The sequence below is a fragment of the Sminthopsis crassicaudata genome, chromosome 3 (assembly GCF_048593235.1).
Source record: "Sminthopsis crassicaudata isolate SCR6 chromosome 3, ASM4859323v1, whole genome shotgun sequence".
Taxonomy (NCBI): domain Eukaryota; kingdom Metazoa; phylum Chordata; class Mammalia; order Dasyuromorphia; family Dasyuridae; genus Sminthopsis; species Sminthopsis crassicaudata.
In genome coordinates, this window is record NC_133619.1 from 296,918,703 (window position 1) to 296,940,888 (window position 22,186).

The following is a 22,186-nucleotide window of genomic DNA, read 5'->3' on the forward strand; positions in this document are numbered from 1 at the left end:
AAAATACATAAAACATATTCAAATGAGGGATATATCTAAAATCATTTAGACCTGATTAAAATTGCATATCAGATTTTCTTCCACTGATCTTAGACTATACTTATTCTTTCTATTTGTACTTTGGTACAAACTCTAGCACATATACATACACATATTTTATACACACACAAACACACACACACACACACACACATATATATGTATATATATGCACATGTGTGTATATACTCACACATACACACAAATGCTCACACATATAAAACTGCCAGATTTACTGAGACAATCTAATATTCATTTTCGCATATCTAATCCTAAAGGGGATTAAATTATCCAATTAAGCTGTTAATTAAGAAGATTCCTGCTGGGTAAACCATAGGCTACCAATGACATTTTTAATCTGTTTTGCACTGAATAGATGTAATTTTCTAAATCAAGAGAGCTCAAAGTTACTACCTCTTCTGCTACTTGGACTGACACATGAATCTGAAGAATACGTAGGTGCCTTCAAGCCAATTTGATCCTGTACTTCCAGGCATATTTTTTTTTCAAATTTAATTATACAACTAGACTATGAAATCTACTCAGTATTTCTTGGCAGTAGTAGAGTTAGTGATGTAGCAAGAAAGATTCTCTATTCTTTCTATATCCTTTCCCTATTTCTTCCAGCTATGCTTTTTTCTCTCCCAAAAGAGATAAGAAATAAAAGAAGATATAGAGCCATTCAAAAATTAAACATTTAAGGGCAGCTAGATGGCTCAGTGGATAGAGCACCAGCGCTGAAGTCAGGAGGACCTGAGTTCAAATCTGGTCTCAGACACGGAACACTTCCTAGCTGTGTGACCCTGGGCAAGTCACTTAACCCCAATTGCTTCAGAAAAAAAAAGTAACCATTTATTAAGTGTCTATTATATGTACGTGATTCTGCTAGGCACAAAGACAAAAGTAAAACAGTGACTGCCCTCAAGAAGTTGACATTCTAGGCATAGAAGCAACAAAGCGACTACATATATAGAGAGTTGTAATGTTAGAATTATAATAAGGAAAAGTTGAATTCAGATTCTCCCTCCATTTTTTACTTGCTATATGATCATAGTTAGGTCATTTTATTCCTCATTCCTGTTTCTTCATCTGTAGTAATAGTACCTACAAATATGATAATATATATCAAATGCTTTGCAAACCTTAAAGTATTATTCAAATGCTGCTCCTTCATTTCTTACTTCTTCTCTCTTCCCAATCCTATCCCAGAAAGAGCTTCCAAAAACACAACAGCATTTAATTCCAGGACCCAGTCATGCCCATGTGCTCCCTAATATATATATATATATATACATACATACATACATACATACATACAGTGCATCATAATAATCCCTCAGGTTTGGAACTGAAAATTCTGCTTTCTTACACAGAATAAAATACTCAGATACTTGTTGCTTAAATACCACAATTTGCTACCTCCTAGTCTAAATGTAATATGTTTTGAGAAATGAACAGTATACACAAAATGAATAAATCTACTTCAGCATGACTCTTTCATTAAAATTTGGTAACCTAGGATCACAGAGACCTCAGAGGCCATCTATCGAAACCTCCATGTGTATATATGTGTGTATGCATTCACATACATGTGATAGAAAGATCCATCCAATTGATAGGTGAATATATCTTTATATACATAAAGATATGTATTGTGATACATATAATGTATGGATAATTTATTAAAAATTATGGATGACATCAGAATTGGCTCAAAGAAGAAATGACACACAAACTGAATATGGCTATACAAATCTATCTTACCCTGCAGGAAAATAGGAAAGGAATGGTATATGGAAAGGAGAAGAGGATGATAAAAGATAGAACATATTGAGGGAAGGAGTGGTTAGTACCTACCTGAGGAGGAACAGGTACAGTTAACAATAATAATTGTAAAAAGACTTTCAAAGTAGGTTTCTTCAATAATATCTCTGAGCCAAATTTATTTTTAAAAAAAATAAGACTCATGTCCCAATTGATAAATGATCAAAAGATATGATCTATGCTCAAAAGGCTTTAAATTCTTGAATTTCCTTTGACCCTACAACACCATTACTAGGCATAAATAACAAAAGAGAGTCCAAATAAAAGGAAAATGATCTATATATACAAAAATATCCATAGCAGCTCTCTTCTCAAGGGAAAAAAAAATGGAAACTGCGGGTATGCCCATCAATTGGGGAATGGCTCAATAAACTGTGATATGGGTTTGTAATGGAATATTATTGTTCTATGAAAAATGATGGCCAGGATGTTTTCAGGGGAAAAAAACCTGGAAAGTCCTCTATAAACTCAAGCAAAGTGAAATATACTGTATACAAAGTAATAGTAATGTTCTGGGATGACCAGCTATAAATAATTTTGCTATTCTCAGTAGTATAATCATCCATGATATATTGATGGGACTTATGATGAAAAATCCTATCTATATCCCTGATTGTATCTGAATAAAGATTGAAGCATTCTCTTTTTCCCTATCTCTCTGTTTTTTACTTAATTTTTCTTGAGTATTTTTTATTTAATTAGGATGGGAGATCCATGTTTCTTTCACAGCTTGACTTTTATGGAAATGATTTGCATCTCTTCATATAGGATTTCTTAATTGTAAATAGGAATAAGGGGAAAAAACTAGAACTCAAAAAATTTAAAAACAAATGTGAATGTTTTGTTTTGAATGTAATTGGGGAAAAATATTAAATCAATAAATAGAGGAAAAAATTAGAATGGTGTATAGATTTCACAAAGCCAAATTCAAACTTTCTTTGCTACAGTTTGCTGCCAGATTGATGTTCATAATCCATTATTCTGATCATGTTATTTCCCTGATCAAAAGCCTTCAAAGTTTCTTATTGCCAAAATTCTTGACATTGAAGGTTCTTCACAAACTAACTCTAATCTTCATCTGATATTATTCCCCCTAATGTGCTTTATGCACCAGACTACATTGTTACCCTTATCCCAAGTAATTTCCATATTTTTCTATTTCCATGCCTTTAGTCATGCCATTTCTTTACCTGAAATGTCCTTCTTTAAAATTTACCTTTCTCTGAAGGAAATCCTAGCCCTAATCTGAGAGCCTCAATATCAACTGCTGGCTTCTTTATGAAGCCTAAACTAATCCCTTATTTTATCACCCATCTGAGAAGCTTTCTTATCCTTTTTAATCCTTTTCAATTAAAATTATTTGCATATGTGGCATGCCTCCCACTAAATTGTAAACCCTTTATGGTAAATGATTGTGTCATTTTCATTTGTATCTTTGCCACTACTGAACAGTGACTAATTCATCATAGATAATTCAATCCCTACTGCAAAGCTACAACTATTAAGACTTATTATTTCTTCCCAAGCTACTTTTCCTGAATATACCTATAACTGAGTAAAGATTCCTTGTGGGCAGAGATTATTTTCTTATTGACTTGTATCCCTACCACCTATCACTGACTGATACATAATGGAGCATTTAAAATATGTTTGTTAAATTTAATTGAATCTATCCCAAAGCTACCGATTATAGTTGCTTCCTAGCCTTACCAACGAGATAATCAATGACTATTTCCTTTTATCCATATTTCTTTCCTTGTCTTAAGAAAAGGTAAATTCATTCCTCTTTTCAGAGTGAGTTAGAAAGTCTTGTAGAATTCAGTATCTTCTTTTTCACTTGATTCTATATCCCATTAATTTCACCAGATATAAGGAAAGAACACAAGAAATAGAACCAATTTTTATTGTCATTAAAATCACTGTACACATTATTGGGGGGTAGGAAAAGAATACAACCAAATAAAAACTTTAGGTAAAAATTCAGACAATTAAAAAATATAATCAGAAAAAGACCTTTTTTTCAAACCAGTGCTACACTGCCTCTGGAGTCAAGGATTATTTCTTATGAGATAAGCATATAATGTCTCTCAGTAATTTTATATGCAACTGAGTGTTTATGTAAAAGGTATCAATTAAAAAATATATTAAATGATATGTGACCATAAAAATAATGATTGTATAAAAGCATTTAGAAATAGCAGTGTCTAGGAGAGAGAATTTTAGATATATGGGATCTGAAAGTTGCCTAGGGTCCTGAGAATCTGCACCTGTTTTGCTCTGTGATGCTTGACAAGCCCCTAACTTTCTATTCCTCATACATTTGTGTCTTCAGTTTCTAGATGGTTGTCTCTGCTCAGCCAATCCCATTGCTTGGCTGTCATGCTGTGGTGCCATGCATCTGTGACATTATATTTACAAGCTGGACTTTAAGCTCCTCCTGAAGAAGGCACTAAATAAACTCCAGAGTAGTTTATGAATTTCAAGCTTGTGCTAGTCACATCAAAGTCCATCTTATAAAAGGAAAAAGGGAAACTGCAGCCCAATACCAGGAATCCAATGGAAGCTGCATATACTTGTGAGATTAAAGCTCCCACCTACCAGTCCCAAAAGATTCACTGACTTGGAAAACAAATTACTTAGTGTGCCTTCAGGTTCTTCATTTATAAATAGGAATTATAGAAAATTCCTTCATAGGATCATCCTAGAAAAGCATTTTATACACCTTAAAGTGCTATGGAAAATGCAAGTTATTGGTAAACCTAGTCAAAATTTCTTGGGAATAGCAATCCACACAAGAATTGGTGAGATCTATCATAGCAACTCTACACAAAGATCAATTATCATTAAATGTTATTTATGTCCTAAAAGGCAACAAGGTGAAATGGAGAAAGCATTGCTCTTGGAGACAAAAAGACCTCTATTCAAATCTCACCTCAGATACTTACTAGCTATGTGACCTTGGACAAATCCCTTGACTTCTCAGGACCTCAATTCCTCATCCATAAAATAAGAGGGGTGAACTTAGTGGACTCCAGGTTCCCTTTAGCTCTAAACCTATCATGCTATGGTGATCTTCATTACAACTATCATTTCATAGTAATATACATCGAATTTTACCATAGTCAAGGCACTTGCATGGAAGGGTGGGGTAAGGATTCTAAATGTTCAGCCCAGTCAATGTGCTAGTTTCCCAATCCCACTTCTTCATCAAATCTATATTATTAGAACAACCTCTACCTTTGCTCCAAATTGCATTGGGTTACCTTTTCCTATGTCTTACTTTAACATTTATTGTGTTCAAGACTTTTGATAAGCCATAGCAGCAGAATGGTGACATGAATATTTAAGTTTATGGAGTAGAAGGAGTGTGATATCATAGACAGAATTCTGGGTATGGAGTTATGAAGACCAGCTTTTAAATCCTATTTATGATACTTATGACTGTGACTTTGGACAAGTTACTTATCTATTCTTGGGCAACTCTACAATCATTATCAATCACAAGTGGTTATATTTTATGTTAATGGAGTAATATCCCATATGCTAAGTTGTCTGGAAGACAAAATTATAGTTTCTATGCTTGATATACATATATATACGTATATGTATATATATATCATATATCATATATAAGAAATGGATGGCTTCATCTAAAGAACCTTGTCAAAAAACTCATGTTCAGATCAGATTTACAAACTGGCTGCATGTCCTCAGACAAGTTGTAATTTCTTTGATCCTCAGTTTCTTCATCTTTTTTGTCTACTAGGCAGAGATAATAATTTTAATTCTACCTCACAGCATTAGTATAAGGAAACCATGAAGGATTTCACAAACATGAGCTGGTATTAAATCCTATGTTATTGGGGGAATTGTCCTACTTAGGACTAGCCAAAATAAATATGTTGCAATATGAGTATACTACACAACAAAAATTTATGAAGAAAAATACATTTCAAAAACTGTGTAAGCCTCTAGCCTCTATCTTTCTATATAAGTGATCATCAGCATCTTATAACAAGCAGATGAAATGATATATTTTATTCCCACTGTTCTCATTCAAATATTTTCTCTGACCTGCAGGAGAACATTCATTTAGAGTTGAATCAAAGGCATCCTGGAGAAAAACACAATTCAAATGCACTCTCAATGCATTCCTAAAACAGTATTAAATGTCCAAGTTCAGTGACAAAACAAATAGTAATTCAAGTACATAAACAGAAGCAGATGAAGCAAATGAATTCATCAGCACCTTGAGTCCAAATCGGTTTCATAATAAAGAGTAAAATAAACTAGTGTCACACTGGAATTCATGACCGATAAAATTAGCAAAAGATAACCCTCTTTCAACAAGACAGCTTTTTGCAAAATCAAGTGGGAAAATGCACCAATCCTGGCCCAGTTTGATGTCAAGGTTTTTCTTCTGATGATAATCATTCCTCATATCCAGTCACATAACTGGCCAGTTTCAAAAAAAACCATAATGATTGATAGCATATGTCAATGAGAATTGCTATGGATGTCTCTATCATAGATTAACATTGAAACATATTCAGTTTATCATTTTCAGAACCATTAACAATGCTTCAAATGAATCAAACAAAATTGTTACCAGTATTTACTCTCAAGATTTGATAATTCTTTTGAGGTCTTAATATTTCTTTTCTCCTTTCACCCTATTCTCTCTCATTCTACATCCAATGAATTAACGTAGAAAATGAATGGTAAGTAGAATATGACAAGTGAATTGACTATTTTAAGACAGTTAAGGTCTTATCCTTGATGTTACAGGGGTAAGGAAAAATGATTCAGCTAAAATAGATATGCAGAGTCTAAAATCCCAACTTAAATACGCTGAGATTTCAAAATTATTTGTTTTTTACTCTAAGTTCCTCTGCAAGGAACTGATTTTTATTTAATATCTTTCTTTCCCTGTAGATTTTTACAAGAAACTTTTAAATAAACCAATATATCTAAAATGCATAGTAATCAAAGAATCATCCTATGTTTAGTGTCTTTGCTTTTAATCATGAAAAGAAAATGAAGTGAGACTATAATAACAAAAATATAAGGGATTTTGGTTTTCCCTGCAAAAAGCAAGGTCCTCATGATTCTGAGTTGGAAAGTCAATGAAAACTAAGTTTCTAAATGAGAACTTGGAAGCATTTTCTTGACATCTTCTGTCTTTAGAAAGTAACCCTAGAATTGGAGAGAAACACATCTAAGAATAACTTATATGATGGACAGAAACTAAACAGAACAAAGCTTTTAGAGCTAGGACTTTTCTTATTACATCAACAGAGCCTTGAGTTTGTAGGATGAGGAACTAAATAATCATTTGAAAATCTGATATCCTTTGGATTTTTCTATTGCTTCCACGTCTTTGGACAAACTTCCCTTTCTGGGTCATGGTATCCATTTTTACCCAATAAGTTATAAAATCTAAATGTTTTCCTTTTTTTAAAATTTTAAACCAAGGAGAAAGAACTTTTGTATTTAGTTAATATTGATTCTAATATGGTGGTCACTCTCATGAATTTTTATTCTGTCTTGAGAATATCCAAAGTAGGAAGGCCAGAGTTTGATTTGAAAATAAAGTCCTCAAATTCTCTTCCATATTGTAAGCAATTGTTTAGGAAATACTATGTAAATGATGACTAGATATCATCAAATACTGTACCCTCCATTATAGCAAGACTTCCTGAGCCACAAGAAAGGTATCTTCATCCTGGGGACTTTCAGGTTCGAAAAATTGAATTTTTTATAGGCACATTTGACTCGGCCCTCCTGCAAAGTATAAGATTAAAATGGTACTGTTCTGCTTAGCTTTTGCCAACAACAAATGAAAAAGTAGCATGGATAATGGCAGTGATCCATCACGGTTCTACAAACACAGCAGGGTTTGAGGGTAGATGTATTTTTTCCTTAAGAATTTTATTCTTCTCTTTTTTAAAAATTTAATTTGAAAAGTTCTAAAATTCTGATCACATGGTGATTAGTTTTGCGATGTACTAAAATTAGGAAGATGCAATCAAATTATAGCCCATATCTGTAGAGAAACATTTCAGAAGTAGTGGTAGTTTATAATTCAGTCTTGGAGCTTTTCTCATAATAGAACCTTCTTGGGATGGGATGAAGAAAAGGATCATCTACCAAAGCCGGCACGACTCTGTACCTCTATTCATTGTTGAATTGACTGGACAGTTAAAAGCTTTCTGGAATTCCTCAAAGTTACTCACTGCACCATTAACTCTGGAAAAAAATAACAAAAACATTTACTATTTATTTTATAAGTCTGATTATTTCCTGTATAGAGTCACTGATGAAGGAAACACTGGGTCTAGAGCCAGAGGTCTCACATTTAAATCCTGTTTCTGATGCTTACTCTTTGTGTAGACCTTGGACAAAGGACTTGATTTACATATACCTCAGTTTTTTCATCTGTAAAAAAAGGGAGTTGGACTACAAGGTCCCTTCCTCCTCAGATGTATGATTTTACTAAAAGTCTATTGTAACTAAAAATATAGAGCACTGTAATCTTAGAGCTGGGAGAAATGTTATACAGAGATTATCTAGTTCAACTTCTTCAAATTATAGGCAAGAAAAGTGAGGCTTAATTAAGCTATGTAACTTTTCTTTGTCGAAGTTGTTGTTCAGTCATTTCAGTCATCTGATTCTTCATGACCCCATTTTGGGTGTTTTCTTCACAAGAAAAGTGGAGTGGTTTTCCATTTCCTTCTCCAGCTTATTTTACAAATGAGGAAATTGAGGCAAACAGTTAAAAGTGACTTGCTCAGGGTCCCACAGATAATAAATATCTGAGGCCATATTTGAACTCAGGAACGTGAGTCTACTTGACTCCAGGCCCATCACTCTATTCACTGCAGTACTTAGCTACCCTTTTAACTTATCTAAGGTCATACAATTAGTTCATGATTGTTGGGATTAGAAACCAAACCTAATATGTCATAAACTCCAAAAATAGCAGGAATTATTTCTTATCTAAATTTCTTCTCTCTTGCAGCATTTAGCAGAAGGCTCTATACAGAGGAAGTTATTAATTGCATTACTGAATAAAATCTTTTTGCTGCCATTTCAGTGTTCTTTCCACCATGCCAAGCATATGATAAATCTCAAATTACTGAATAAAATGTACAATTTTCAATAATGTCTACTTGGAATTTTAAAGTTTTTTGAATTTATGACTTTTTAAATGATACTTCCCTTAATTGGCCTCTAGTTTTGAGGTTTCATTATTCTATACACACATACCTTGTATTATTGCCTATTATACTTAGATGCATAAAAAAGAACAAAAAAAAAGTTATGATAGGTCTGAGGGAGATGGTTGTTACTGATTAATGGTGTAGAGATGTCCTAGAAGATTTTGTACAACACATGACCTTTGAATTGGGTTTTCCACAATCCAAGAAGGTAATTTTAGGCATAAGAAATATTGATGGACATATCCATAAATAGTGTTCAAGAAATTCATGTGTTGTATTGGCTCATGGTTTATTTAACTAATGACTTCTAATTAGGACTATTTACCACTTTAAAAAGTATTCTCACTCATTATTTGGTATTTTTCTTTATTCTGATGATCTTACTTCTCTGGTGAACTCCAGCTTACAATTTCTAGGGAAAGTCCTGCATCTATTTAATTAAATAAAGCTCCCCTTTAAAAGAGATGTTTTTATTTCATAACTTACCAAAATTCTAGGTAGATATCTAGAGATGTTTTGATGCTGGTACATTTGTGATCTCATCTACTTGGCTATTCCCTTTAAAGCTCATACATACCTATTCTCCCTCCCTTTTGAGTCTTTCCAAAAAAACCCAAAAGGAGTCTATTAACCAAACTAGAAGGTTTGCATTGCAAGGACACCAATGAATCATACAAGCCCAATAGTAACACGATTCTAAGAACATAAAGTATTTAATAAATGCTTGTTGATTAATTGATTAATGTGGGGTATCAGATGACTGCTCTTGCTTTCTCTGATTATAATAGAAATTCCAATGTGACCTTGTCAATGGGGGTTTTACCCCAGTAATGTAGATTACAATGTAATCTGTGTCTAATAAGTTTGCCATGGGATTATCCATTCACTACTCTGAACGGCATATATTCTCTTTATAATACATGGATAATAATTATATTTTTTCAGTTATGACTAAAAAACATGGAATAAATTATCATCTCCATTTTACTTCTCACCCAAATGTCCATTCAAGGAGTTGACCAAAGATCCTAAATTCTAGGTTATTTTTCATTTTTTTCTTTGAGAATTATTACTTTCAAGTATTCAAATAAATGTAATAGCATGTGTCAAATTCAAAAAACCCTGATTATAGCTTATTTTATTGTACCATAATTAAAATAAAAATTTATAAACAAACTTATTTGTGATAATATAAAATCTTATATTGTAGACAACTAGTTGGTAGTACATATAGCAGTAGGCTTTAAAACCATTTTGCTGAGTAATTAATCAAATGTGTTGTTTTTTTTTATCTTCATCCTTTGTCAGTGGGAGCACACTTTAGTCCATTACATGCAAGCAGCCTTTTGGGATAGTTTAGCACAGTGGGAGAGAATTTCCAACACAATGATTAGATTTTTATGTTGGATAAGGAATTTACTATCATCTTCTGAAAAGTTTATTATGGTTCGTTTACTGGAGAGAATGAATAAAACGTCTAAAATGTAGAAGAAAATTTGGAACATTAAATACTTTCCAAAATACTAAGGTTAAGACAGTTAGATTCAAAATATAAAAATAAATATTCAATAAATTTAAATATCCAAATTAAATTACTTCTTGGCCACAAAACATGCCTGAATTCTTTCACCTTCATGCCTTCATTTATGTTGTTTTCTATGGTTAGAATGCTACTCCTTTAGCTATTGAATTCTTATCTAACTGGGTGGAAAAGCCTAATTGAAACCTGTGTGCTACAGGATACTCTTTTCTGATAATCTTACACCACAATTTAGTAACAACCTTCTCCCTCAGATCTAACAAAACACTTTTTATACCACTCTAATGCACTTAATTATAATATACAGTAATACAAGATGTCTATATATCTGTCAAAGCTCTCTACTTCACCACAATATAAGCTCAACAAGGAAAATGATTTTATTTTATCTAAACTGTGAATCCCCTCCTAGTATCAAGCATACTATTATGTATGCAGAATATCAGTTGAATGTTATTGAATGAAATGTGCTTTTTTAGATTCCTAACTTAAATTCCCCATCCACTAAGAATATTTAGAATTCAGAGTTCATAAAAGACTCCATTATGACTTTGTAGTTTCTGTATATCAATCACAAAATAGACATTAGAATAGAACATGGAGTAGCTTTTAACTGTATGGTGTAAGCTGTAATTTTTATTATGAGTCACTATATAACCTTAAGAAAACATCTAGTTCAATAGTGGAATCGTGACAGGTATCCAATGAATGATTTTTGAGAGAACGAATAAATAAGTGATCAAATGAATTCATGTTTTAAAGTGGATTGTTCTTCAATATTAATAAAACAAATTTAAGCATATCTTCTTCCATTTCTAGTCTAGAAAACTGTGTCATATGCCAATGGCACAAGTTGAGGTATTCTTGTTAATCAAATACTCATAACAGAAATTTGTTATATGTATTACACATTTTCAGAGTCTTAGAAAACTACAAAATCCACCAACATACTACAATGATCATAATTTAATCTTTATTTGATAATACAAAAGGCACAACAGCCTTATATAAGACTTTAAATGCTTATTTTAAATTAATATAATATTGATGTGGAAGGGTTAGTAGATTGTAAGTTCTATTAAGACAAGCACCCTATTTCCTATAAATTCTGTATTAATGGTATGCTCCTCTGCACACAGTAAGTGCTTAATAATTATTTTAATTTAAATGCATGTTCATAGAGTATTTACTTAACATAAGGTGGTTGTATTGATTTACCATAATATTCTATGAAAAAATCACTTGACTACTTTTTGAGTAAGGTTATTATTTATCAAGTGACGTATTCTACTAAGTGATTCATTGGTCAATAAGAATTTATTAAATGCATATGATGTGCAAAACCATTTGTTAGAGAGGATTCAAATAACAAAGAATAAAACAAGGCCTACTTAAAAGAAGCTTACATCCATGGAACTTTGTGAGGACCAATTACTTTGTAAAGCACATAAGGAAAAACCATGGTGTCATATTACCTAAACTGTGGAGGACTATGAGCACCAATCTGGATTTGTTCTCTTGCAGCTTCTGGTCGGTAGGAGTTGCATCTCACCTGAAACAGAGAATTATCACATGGATTAAATTTCTCTACCAATTGCATATTTTACAGTACCAAAATTATAATGAAATATCATAATGAATAATAATTATATAGACGATGACTGACAATTGTTTAAAATGGTCAACAGTTCCTTTAAGAATAGCAGCATTCTCAAAATGGAAAGTTTTGTCAGGCAGAGCACTTCTACAATTTTAGTCAATTATGAAGGATGAGACTTAATAACAAGTCTTTTAAATTAGAAGAAAATATATGCTAAAATAATTTTTATTCACTTCATTGAAACATAAATTTATAAAATATATTACCAACTTTTTAAAAAACATTCTCATTCAATCCAATGTTGAAATATCTTCAGGTATTAGACAAGAAACTCAAGAGCCCTAGGGATTTTTTTAGTTATTTTTCAATCATAGCCAACTTTTTATGACTCCATTTTTTCTTGGCGAGATGCTCAAATGATTTGTTAATTCCTTCTACAGTTAATTTTACAGATAAGGAACTGAGGCAAACAGGGTTTAAGCAAAGTACCTGCCCAGGGTCACACAGCTAGTAAACATCTGAGGCTGGATTTATATTCTGAAGATGAATCTTCCTGAATTTAGTACTCTATCCTCTATGCCACCTAATTACCCTGGGAAGAACAACCTCAAAAAAATGACAGCTGTGTTTCTAGTGTGGCCTCTAGAATCATCACTGAGTTATTGAATTGTCATAATCTCTGTGAAAGAGCCCCCTTTACCATCTCCAAATGTATCTGCTAATTAACTGCAAATTAGCTCAAGAGTCTCAGGAATGCCAGTGCCCCCTAAACCACCAACCTTGCCTGCAGACTAATTCCTATAGCCATTATTGAATAATTCCTGAAGATGCAACCTGGTAACTATTTTTTCCACTGTTGAAGCTCCTGTATGAGGACAAAGAAGTCATCAGAAGTCCTTAGCACTATAAAATGGTTCAAAATTGTAAACATATATTTTTTTGCTTTAGAAATACTAAAAAAAATACATTTTATTTGCTTTAATAATTATACTGTGGGAATTTCCATCTGACTTGCAGCTGAAATTTCCTATAAATGTTATCTCCCAAATTATAATGTAAGCTGTTTGAGAGAAGGGACTGGATTTTTCTACTTGATTCTCAATGTTTTGCACACAAGCACTTACTAAACACTTTTTTACTCTTTCATTCACTCATTCATCCATTATTTTTTACATAACTTGATTTGGCCAAATATTTTACTAGGTTCTAAATCCCAACCTCACTACTTACTACCTCTACAACCTTTGGCAATTCCTTTAGTTTATGTTTCTTCATCTGTAAAATCAAGATTTAAGGGTAATATTCTTGTTTCCATTCAAGCATTAACATATTGATCACAGAAGTAGTCTTGTTCAGTCCTGGTAAAGAACAGTCAAAGAAGGAATTGAGTAGTTTTAGTATAAGATTAAGTGACTATTGTTCTAGAATGTCAACCAAAAACGCTATTTTAACATACTGTGACCTTTATCTGTTCAAGAACCCTATAAATGTTACCACAAATTGCACTTAATTAGAGAGCTATCTGGTTCCATGGGTAGGGAAACTATGGTCAGTTTGGACAGTTTTTTGTCTAAGTTATAAATATTTATATGGAGAAAAATATTAAATTAATAAGAATTATTTGCAATAGACAAATTTAAAACAGAGTATACATTAATATTTTATTTCTACAGTGAGAGTTTTGGAAACATAAAAAATAAAAAATGAGATATTATCATTAATGAAATAAAAGATGAAAGAAAAAGCATTATGTTACCAATGTGAATCATGTGATAATGACTGCCAAATACCATGAAGCTCCTAAGCATAAAGGTACAATGTTTTGGATGTGGTAGGTGACTAATAAATGGTTGTTTAATTGATGCAATGAATGAATCCCCAATAATACTCTAAATTAACAGGAACTTACTGTCTAATTGGAGAAAGAAAAAATAATATAAAAAAAATCAGAGAACAGGTACACTGCTTCACATATAATACACATTTAAGATTTTATCTGATTTGAAATTGTGGAATAAGGAATAACTTTATAGGTGAACTAATAAGACTTGGAAAAAAGGACTGAATTTTACAAGTAAAAAAGATTCTCATGCATTTCAAAAGACAGACTATCAACATAACACTTCTGATGTTCATTTTCAGTATTCTAATTATCCAAATTAATCTCTTAATCCATTTGACTATTTACAATGTTAAATAGGTGTTGTTGGGTTATATCAGGAAGAATCAGCGAAGTTTGTGTTCATAGGAATAAAAAGACATTACAACTCTGATTTGTATTTTTTAAATTCCATTTTGTAATTTAATTATTTATTTTTTTCAAAAGCTATGTAAAGCAAATTTGTTTCTAGGGTCCTCTTTTCCTCATTATCTTTTATATCATTTTGGAAATTTCTGAGAAAATATGTTGTATGTTTTGCCAATCTTTTTTCAATTTTCCTAGAAGAAAAAAGAACTTTGTCCAATTCATTTATAAAAACAACTTCAATCCAATGTGCTATGAGATTTTCAAAGTCACCTTTCAAATCAAAATTGATTTACAATTGGTTCCCTTGTCAGTTAGGGTCTCCCTAAGGCAAATTGTTCATTAGTAATGCTTTGGATCATATGAGATCTTTCTTCTTTTAGTATAAAAATATTTTTTAAAAAAATCAGAATTGGATTCTGGGGGTTCAAATGTAGACTGTACATATGTTATGAATGATTACAGATTATTGATTATAAATTAATTTATTATTTCTACCAAGATCAATTAAGAGTTTGGCTATAAATTAAAGGAACTTCCAACACTTCCCATTCTTTCAAAAAATAACTAATGTCCTCTATAAGCTTCAAATCAATTTTGCTTTTTATTTCCATTTTTGGTCCATTTCTGATCCAAAAACTTATATAAGCCAGCAATAATCAGTCAACAAGTACTTAATAAGTACCATACTGAGTAACGGGGGATACAAAGAAAGTTGTATCCTTAAACTTTCTTTAAGGAGCTCATTTTCTGAAGCAAAGAGGAAAAAAATGTAATGTCAGAGAAACTGAGGCAAGATAGAGATGAGAGACTTTTAATATTTTATTTGAAAGGGAGATATTTACTGGGACTAAGTGGATCCATGGTTTAGTCCCAGAGCTGAATGAGACTGTTATCTCCAAGAATCCAGCAGCCAATGTGAGTTCTTAATGACATATATATGCATGGGTCTCCAAGATACCAGGGGTTGGACTGAGGCAGGGGCAAAGTCAGAGCACTGAGAGGGAAACACACTATCAATCAGGTTCTGACAGGGTGGGGGGAGGCACCAGACATTCTGATAAGTTGGGATCAAGATTCTTACAAGGTGCTAAGTCAGTGGAATTGATAAAGACAATGGTTATCTAATTTAGCATGGTGCTTAATAGTTCTCTAGTTCAGTACATGTACTTAGTACTGAATATAGTTCTACAAGATTCACACCTATGATAATATAATTATAAAAGAGCATATAAGTTCAGACAAACTCAGCCAGATTCAGAGCCAGAGAAGACAAAGGACTGGAGGCAGGAGCTCAACCTCTTGGAGACAAGGAGAGAGATTCATTCCATCTTTAATCAGGCTCCTGGTAGCTGGCCTCCTACACTTCCGCCACTGAGACCAAGGCTGGTCTGAAAGGCTCTCCAGAAAGCTGCTCAGGACCCAGGCAAGGAGGCAATAAAGAATTTGGATTTTAACACCTGGCTATTCTCTCGGAGATTACTCAGACTGAAAAGAAGGCTGCTCCCAAGATCTACAGAAAACTAACAAGAACATTACAAAAACTAGGGCTAAGGGGCAGAGGGATGAAGAGAAGATTTGCAAAAGAGACAAAGAATAGTCAGAAAGATACAGAAGTGAAAAAGGAGACACATTGACTTAACATGTTAAGTAAATGAAATAGTAAAGGAAGTTGAAGACTGAGAATTTTTTTCCATGTGACTGCTTTATAAAATACTAATTATGCCCAATTCTGCTTCTAATACATATGGCTATCTATAATCTCATAGTTCATAATATTTGGGACTCAATTAAAGAAATTGTAGCTCTTTAGCCTGAAGAAGAGAAGACTGAAGGGTACATAATGGTATTATTCTTTATTTAAAGATTTATCATATGGAAGAATAATTAAGTTTAATCTTATCTCCAGAAAGCAGAAATGTAAGCAATAGGCAGAAGCTTCAGGGAGACAACTTGAGTTGCAATGTAAGAAAAAAACCTCCAAAACTTAAATGAGACTCCTTTTCCAGTAATGGATGAGGATTTATTGGAATAAAATTAGATATGCATTTATATATGTATACATATACATGTATATAGTACATGGATTAGTAGGTAGATGAATGAATGGATAGATAGATAGTCAGACAGACAGACGGATGTCTTGTTGAAGATAATGATATGTCAATATTTGCAGAGGAAGATTTTTATATATAAGTATAGATCCAAATAGACAGTCTCTAGAGTCCCTTCTAGCTTGGAGATTTTGTGATTCTATGGTTATAGACATAGGTAGAGCCCTGGGAAAATGATTTATGAAGAATTCTGAAGATTGTCTATCATGAGACCTATCCATATCCTAGCCTCCATCTCTTTGTAGTCTTAGCCATTCAGAAACTGCTTTATGATCTCCCCAACACACAACACATCAATCTTCAAGAAAAGTTTCACTCCTATTAACACATAAAAGTCATTGCCCCTTTAAGTGTTGGTTCAAATTGATTCACATGGCAAAGATCAGAAAGAAACCATGACTGAACTATATTCCTATAGATATCTAGTTCCACTAAGAGTTGGTTTGTTTTGTCAGGACTCCAAAAACACTGAGAAAACTTTCCCAGAAAACTAGCTAGTAACCTTGTAAAATGTAAGCAACATTAAGGGAAAAATACAAAAATAAAAATTAAATATTAAAAAAGACATACAAGCAGCAAAGCCTAAACAATTTGCTGAGTTCCTTTCTGAAAGATGCCTTATACAAATATCAAAAATAAGGTAATAAGGAGGATAGAGCTATTATAAGCAAGCATATAAAGCATCCAGCACTGTTGTAGTTCAGTTGTTTCATTGTGTCTGATTCTTCATTATCCTATTTGGGGTTTTCTTGGCAAAAATACTGCAGTGATTTGCCATTTCCTTCTCCAGATCATTTTATAAGTTCGGAAACCGAGGCAAAAGGATTGAGTGATTTGCCTGGTGTCAGAGAGCTAGTAAGTGTCTGAAGCCATATTTCAACTCAAGAAGATGAGTTTTCCTAACTCCAGGCCCTGCATTCTATCTACTGTACCATCTAGCTGCCCCACTGTGTAGCTCGAATTTTGGGGTTCAGAACTTAACTAAGTCAAACACTGAAACTCTTTTTTGCATGTTGTGATGTTAGTGGAAACTTGAAATTTATCTCATTTATTTTTTATTAGTATTTTGGTTAAGAGAACAACCTTAAGTCACACATTCCACATTTAAAGCTTTTTTTTTTTTTTTTTTTTTTTTTTTGTAATGCTACTCACATGAGCATAACTCAGAAAGAAGAGCTGATTATTGGTGAATTTAATGCCTGGTAGGAGATCCTCTTCCACTCCTTGCCTTTTATCATTTATCCATTTCCTATAGGCCTAGAGGGAAAAATAGAATGAAAGATGTTTATTATTTTTGGTAGAAACTTCAAGTTCACAAAACCACAGTTCTAAAATTAAAAGGGACTTTAGACATCATCAGGTCTTAGGTGACTTGTCCAGGGTTACACAGCTAACAGTAGCAGATCTGGAATTCAGACTCAAATCCTATGACTTAAAAACTCAGCACTATTCCTACTATACTATTTCTCCTCCGTCTTGATTTGAGGAAATCTGCCATGCAAAAATTTACCATCTTGCAAATAATATAACCCATAATATGATGATATTTAATATAATATATTATGAGGCATTTGATGGAGGAAGAACATTTCAAGGAAATGTTAGTCTGATCTATCACCCAGCGAGGAATCTAGGATTACTAACAAACTTACAAAGGATACCAAACAATAGAACAAGCATACTAAAAATAAAGCAAAAAACTATAAATAAAAAATTCTTACTTAAGCAATTAAAAAAATTTGACAAAAGATGTAACAATTGATCTTGGTATTAGGAAGAACTAGATTCAAATCTTGTCTTTGATGTGTTAGATACATGACTTTGAGGAAGTCACTTAATAGTTATTTTTCATGAGCAGAGGAAGTTTCTAAATTGTTTAGGAGTCTTTTGCACCTTTAAAGTCATATGTCTGGACCAAAAATTAGATAACTAAAAAAATTTAATTCCCTCCAGGGAATAAAAAGGTATTAATCATCATAACTTTTAGCCAAGGAACATGAGAATTTTGAATAAGAATATTTATAGTTAGATAAAGAAATATATACTCTCCTGCATATTAATCCCCAGGTAGAAGCATTTTATGCAATTTTATGCAAATCTATTCATGAAATAGATTGGGTAGTAAGTATAGAGATAAAGTTGAAGCCAGGAAGACCTGAGTTTGAGTCCTATTCTGACACAAAAATGCTATGTGATTCTGGGCAAATCACTTAAATTCTCTGTGTTTTAAGTTACTCTGAAATTCTGAGTTATAGAGAACATGCCAGTCTTAAATGTTAAAAAGAATTTCCTCATCTGAGCATCCCCTATATCAGTGAAATGACAGTGCCAGCCTCTATCTCTATATTCATTAATGCTATTTGATTTCTTTGATTTCACTAGTATGGTTACTACCTCTACTTCTATACAGATCACAATTCCTTAATATTTAGTAGAAATTATTTCACATATTAAAATGAGAAAAATGTTTGGGGGGGCAACTTTCTGGTGATGAATATCTTGAAAATTAGCTAGACTCTGACAATTAGCTCTAACACAGACCTCTCTAGACATCTACATGAAGTCCTTCCAGCTTGGAAGGATGTGACAGAAATTGCAACTTGCTAGTACAAGGGGGAAAAAAAGGCTCTTGAGAATACAAGGTCACCTCCATGATACATTGTGACATTATTGCAAAATTTTCATGGAGGAACAATATTTTATGGAGGAATAATAATTTTTAACACCACCATGAATGTGCTACCTGGAAACTGTAACATTCATTAAATATATAATATTCTTAATTGTGATTTTGTACCAAAAGCCAAGAATATATAGAGAGATATGTATATACATACATATGTGCATATATATTTATTTTTATAATGGAAGTAGTGTTTTATGGCAAGCATCTCATATATATATATATATATATATATATATTCTGCTTTTTAAAACATCATGGAAAACATAGTAATGCATACCCTAAAAGCTTCTCGCAAACCTCCATTATCTGCAATATTTTCTCCCAATGTCCTCTTTCCTTTCACCTAGAAAACAGGAGGAGAGAAAAAAAAACATCCCATTAGACAGCTCCACAGTCAACTATCATTCAAACTAAGTCACAATATATTAAAGCAAACACCACTGTAGGCATGTTTTAAAGGAAAAATTATGTCTAATAAATCAAAGTAAGTTATCGTATATTTTGTGATCGCAAACTAAACCTTGGAAGGTACTCTTCAGTGTAATAATTTATGTCTTCTTATGCTAGGATAATTAGGATTTTTGTAGGATAAAATAAAATGTAACAAAATATCAAGTGGCTTAGACTTCAGGGGAAAAAGAATATCAATAAAACTGATTATTCTCTAATTATAATTGATCATCCAAATAGTATTCTAAATGCAGCCATGCATTGTTCTGCACAAATTAGCAAAGCATACAGAGATGACAGCTTGCAGGGGTTACCAACCTTTAACCGCCATTAATCTTTCTTCCAGAATTTAAAGTAGGAAGCAGCTTGGCAATGTGGAAAGAACTTGGGAAGCCAAAAAGACTTAGAATTGAAATCCTTTATTAGCTGGATGAATTGGGTGAAATTCTATCATCTCTTTTTGTCTCAGTTTCCTTACAATAAAAAAATGAAAGAATTAACTAGAACTCTTCTACTATAGCTCACACTGATCTGATATTTTAAGGTCTTTTCATGTATTACTTCATTAAATCCTGACAATAATGCTGTGAGTTAGGTGTTATTATTATTCCCATTTTACCGATGAAGAAACTGAGGCTTAAAGAGCTTAGATGCCTTTCCCACAGTCATGATAATAGTAATATAGTCACAAACACTGAGGCAGAATTTGAAGCCACATCATCCTAACTCCACTACCCACCAGCATGGATCATTCTACTCACTATTCCACAGTACCTCTCAGTTGTGTATTTGATTAATTCTGTTGTCCTGAATCCACCTTAACCTGTCTTTCTTTAGTCGTCTTATTTTCCAGAAGCAATGAATCCAGAATGTGCAGGTTGGCCTGATTTTCAACAAATATCCTTCCCCAGATTGGACATCATTTATTGTTTACAATCCAAGCTGGAATCCCTGTGTGTCCTTGGGAGTCAAAACAGGACCCAATCATTGGAAACTAAGCTGAGAAACTGCTTGTGCAGCTGAGACCTTCATAGATAAGCAAATCATCCCATTTTCACAGTCTAACAGCTCCCAAGGGAAAAGAATGACACTTTTGCCATCTCCTAGTTCTTTTCCTTTGGGAAGGGTTATGTCTTTTTCCCATCTTTATCTCATCTTCTCTTCTTCCTTGCCACACTCCTTTGGGAAGAGATTTCTATTTTCTCTTCCTTCCTTTATTGTATTATAGATATACAAACTTCTGTGTGGACCATGAATTCTTTGCTCTGGTTTAGGATTCCACATGCACGTTCAAACCTAGTTTTCATGAAAGTTTCATAAAGTTGTGATTACCTATTAAAAATTCTTACATAACTCAATAAATTCAATTCAATAAACATTTATGAATACCTACTATGTGCCAGGCACTATGCTAAGTACTGGTAAAATAGTAAACAATGCTAAGTGGAAATTTCCAAAATTTGTGGAAATCATATCACATAGCTCCTCTTTTAATATCAGTAAGATTTTGTCCCCAGTTATAATCATCAAAAGTTGTTCATCAGAACATTACATTAGCCTGGATCAAGATATTATGATTTTTTTTCAAGTCAAGGATAGTCTAATACTAGGCTCCTGAAACTGAAACTCATTCCAACAATATCAACAGAATCTAAATCTTATCCTCATTATGCAAAAATGAGAAAGATCTATATCACTTGAGTTAGCTTTCCAGTTGCAGAGAAGGATTTGTGCTGTGTCAGCTACAAATACTTTCATTCTCTCCCTCTGGGACCAAGAATATCCATCTGCATAATGACTCTTCAAGTGAAGTATAATCTGTGACTATTGGCAAGGAGCTAAATTGGGGGAAGGAAAGGGAAAAGGATCAAAGAAGGAGGGAAAATATCTATTGAGTCTAATACCTTTGTTTTATAAATTAGGGAAACAAGTTCAAAAAAAAGGAAGAAATCTGCTCAAGTCACATAATAGCAAGTATTACAGCCAGAATTTGAGCCCCTGACCCTTGACCCTGAAGTTACATCTTTTCATTATACTACATTGCCTCTCCATATATTGTTAATGTTCCATAAATGTTGAACTCTAAATGAAGGAGATGGCTAATAACTTAATTTCTTTCCACAGGGAGTCTTTTTTGTTTCTTTCTACATTACTAGCAGCCCCAATCTCAACCCACTCTCATTTCATCCCTGCCAGTAACAAATACCTTTTGAAATCACATACTCCTTGAGTTAAAGAGGACCCTAAAGATTTCTGGTGAATTCTCAACAAAATTTTAATAGGTAGTCATCCAGCCTACACCTGAAAACCATCCAGTGATAGAAAACTCACTACTGCCGCTCTATTTTTTTATATTGCTCTGATTGTGGAGCAGTCCTTTCCTTGTATTAACTAAAATTTTGTCTTCCTACAAGGAAGGAAATAAACATTAAGTGACTGCTATGTGGCAGAAAATGTGCTAAGTG

The 22,186-nt window shown here is 32.9% G+C and overlaps 1 protein-coding gene across 1 annotated transcript in view; it reads right to left on the reverse strand.

Moving 5' to 3' along the window:
- Positions 1-3,786: 3,786 nt before the first annotated feature.
- PHEX (phosphate regulating endopeptidase X-linked) overlaps positions 3,787-22,186 on the reverse strand; it is a 278,269-nt gene continuing 259,869 nt past the window's right edge. Inside the window, exons 19-22 of the mRNA XM_074300930.1 lie at positions 19,549-19,614; positions 17,738-17,842; positions 12,102-12,178; positions 3,787-8,112 (exon numbers count right to left, since the gene is read on the reverse strand). Of these exons, the coding sequence (XP_074157031.1) occupies positions 8,010-8,112; positions 12,102-12,178; positions 17,738-17,842; positions 19,549-19,614 (351 nt within the window). The 3' untranslated portion in view covers positions 3,787-8,009. The remainder of the gene's footprint in view (positions 8,113-12,101; positions 12,179-17,737; positions 17,843-19,548; positions 19,615-22,186) is intronic.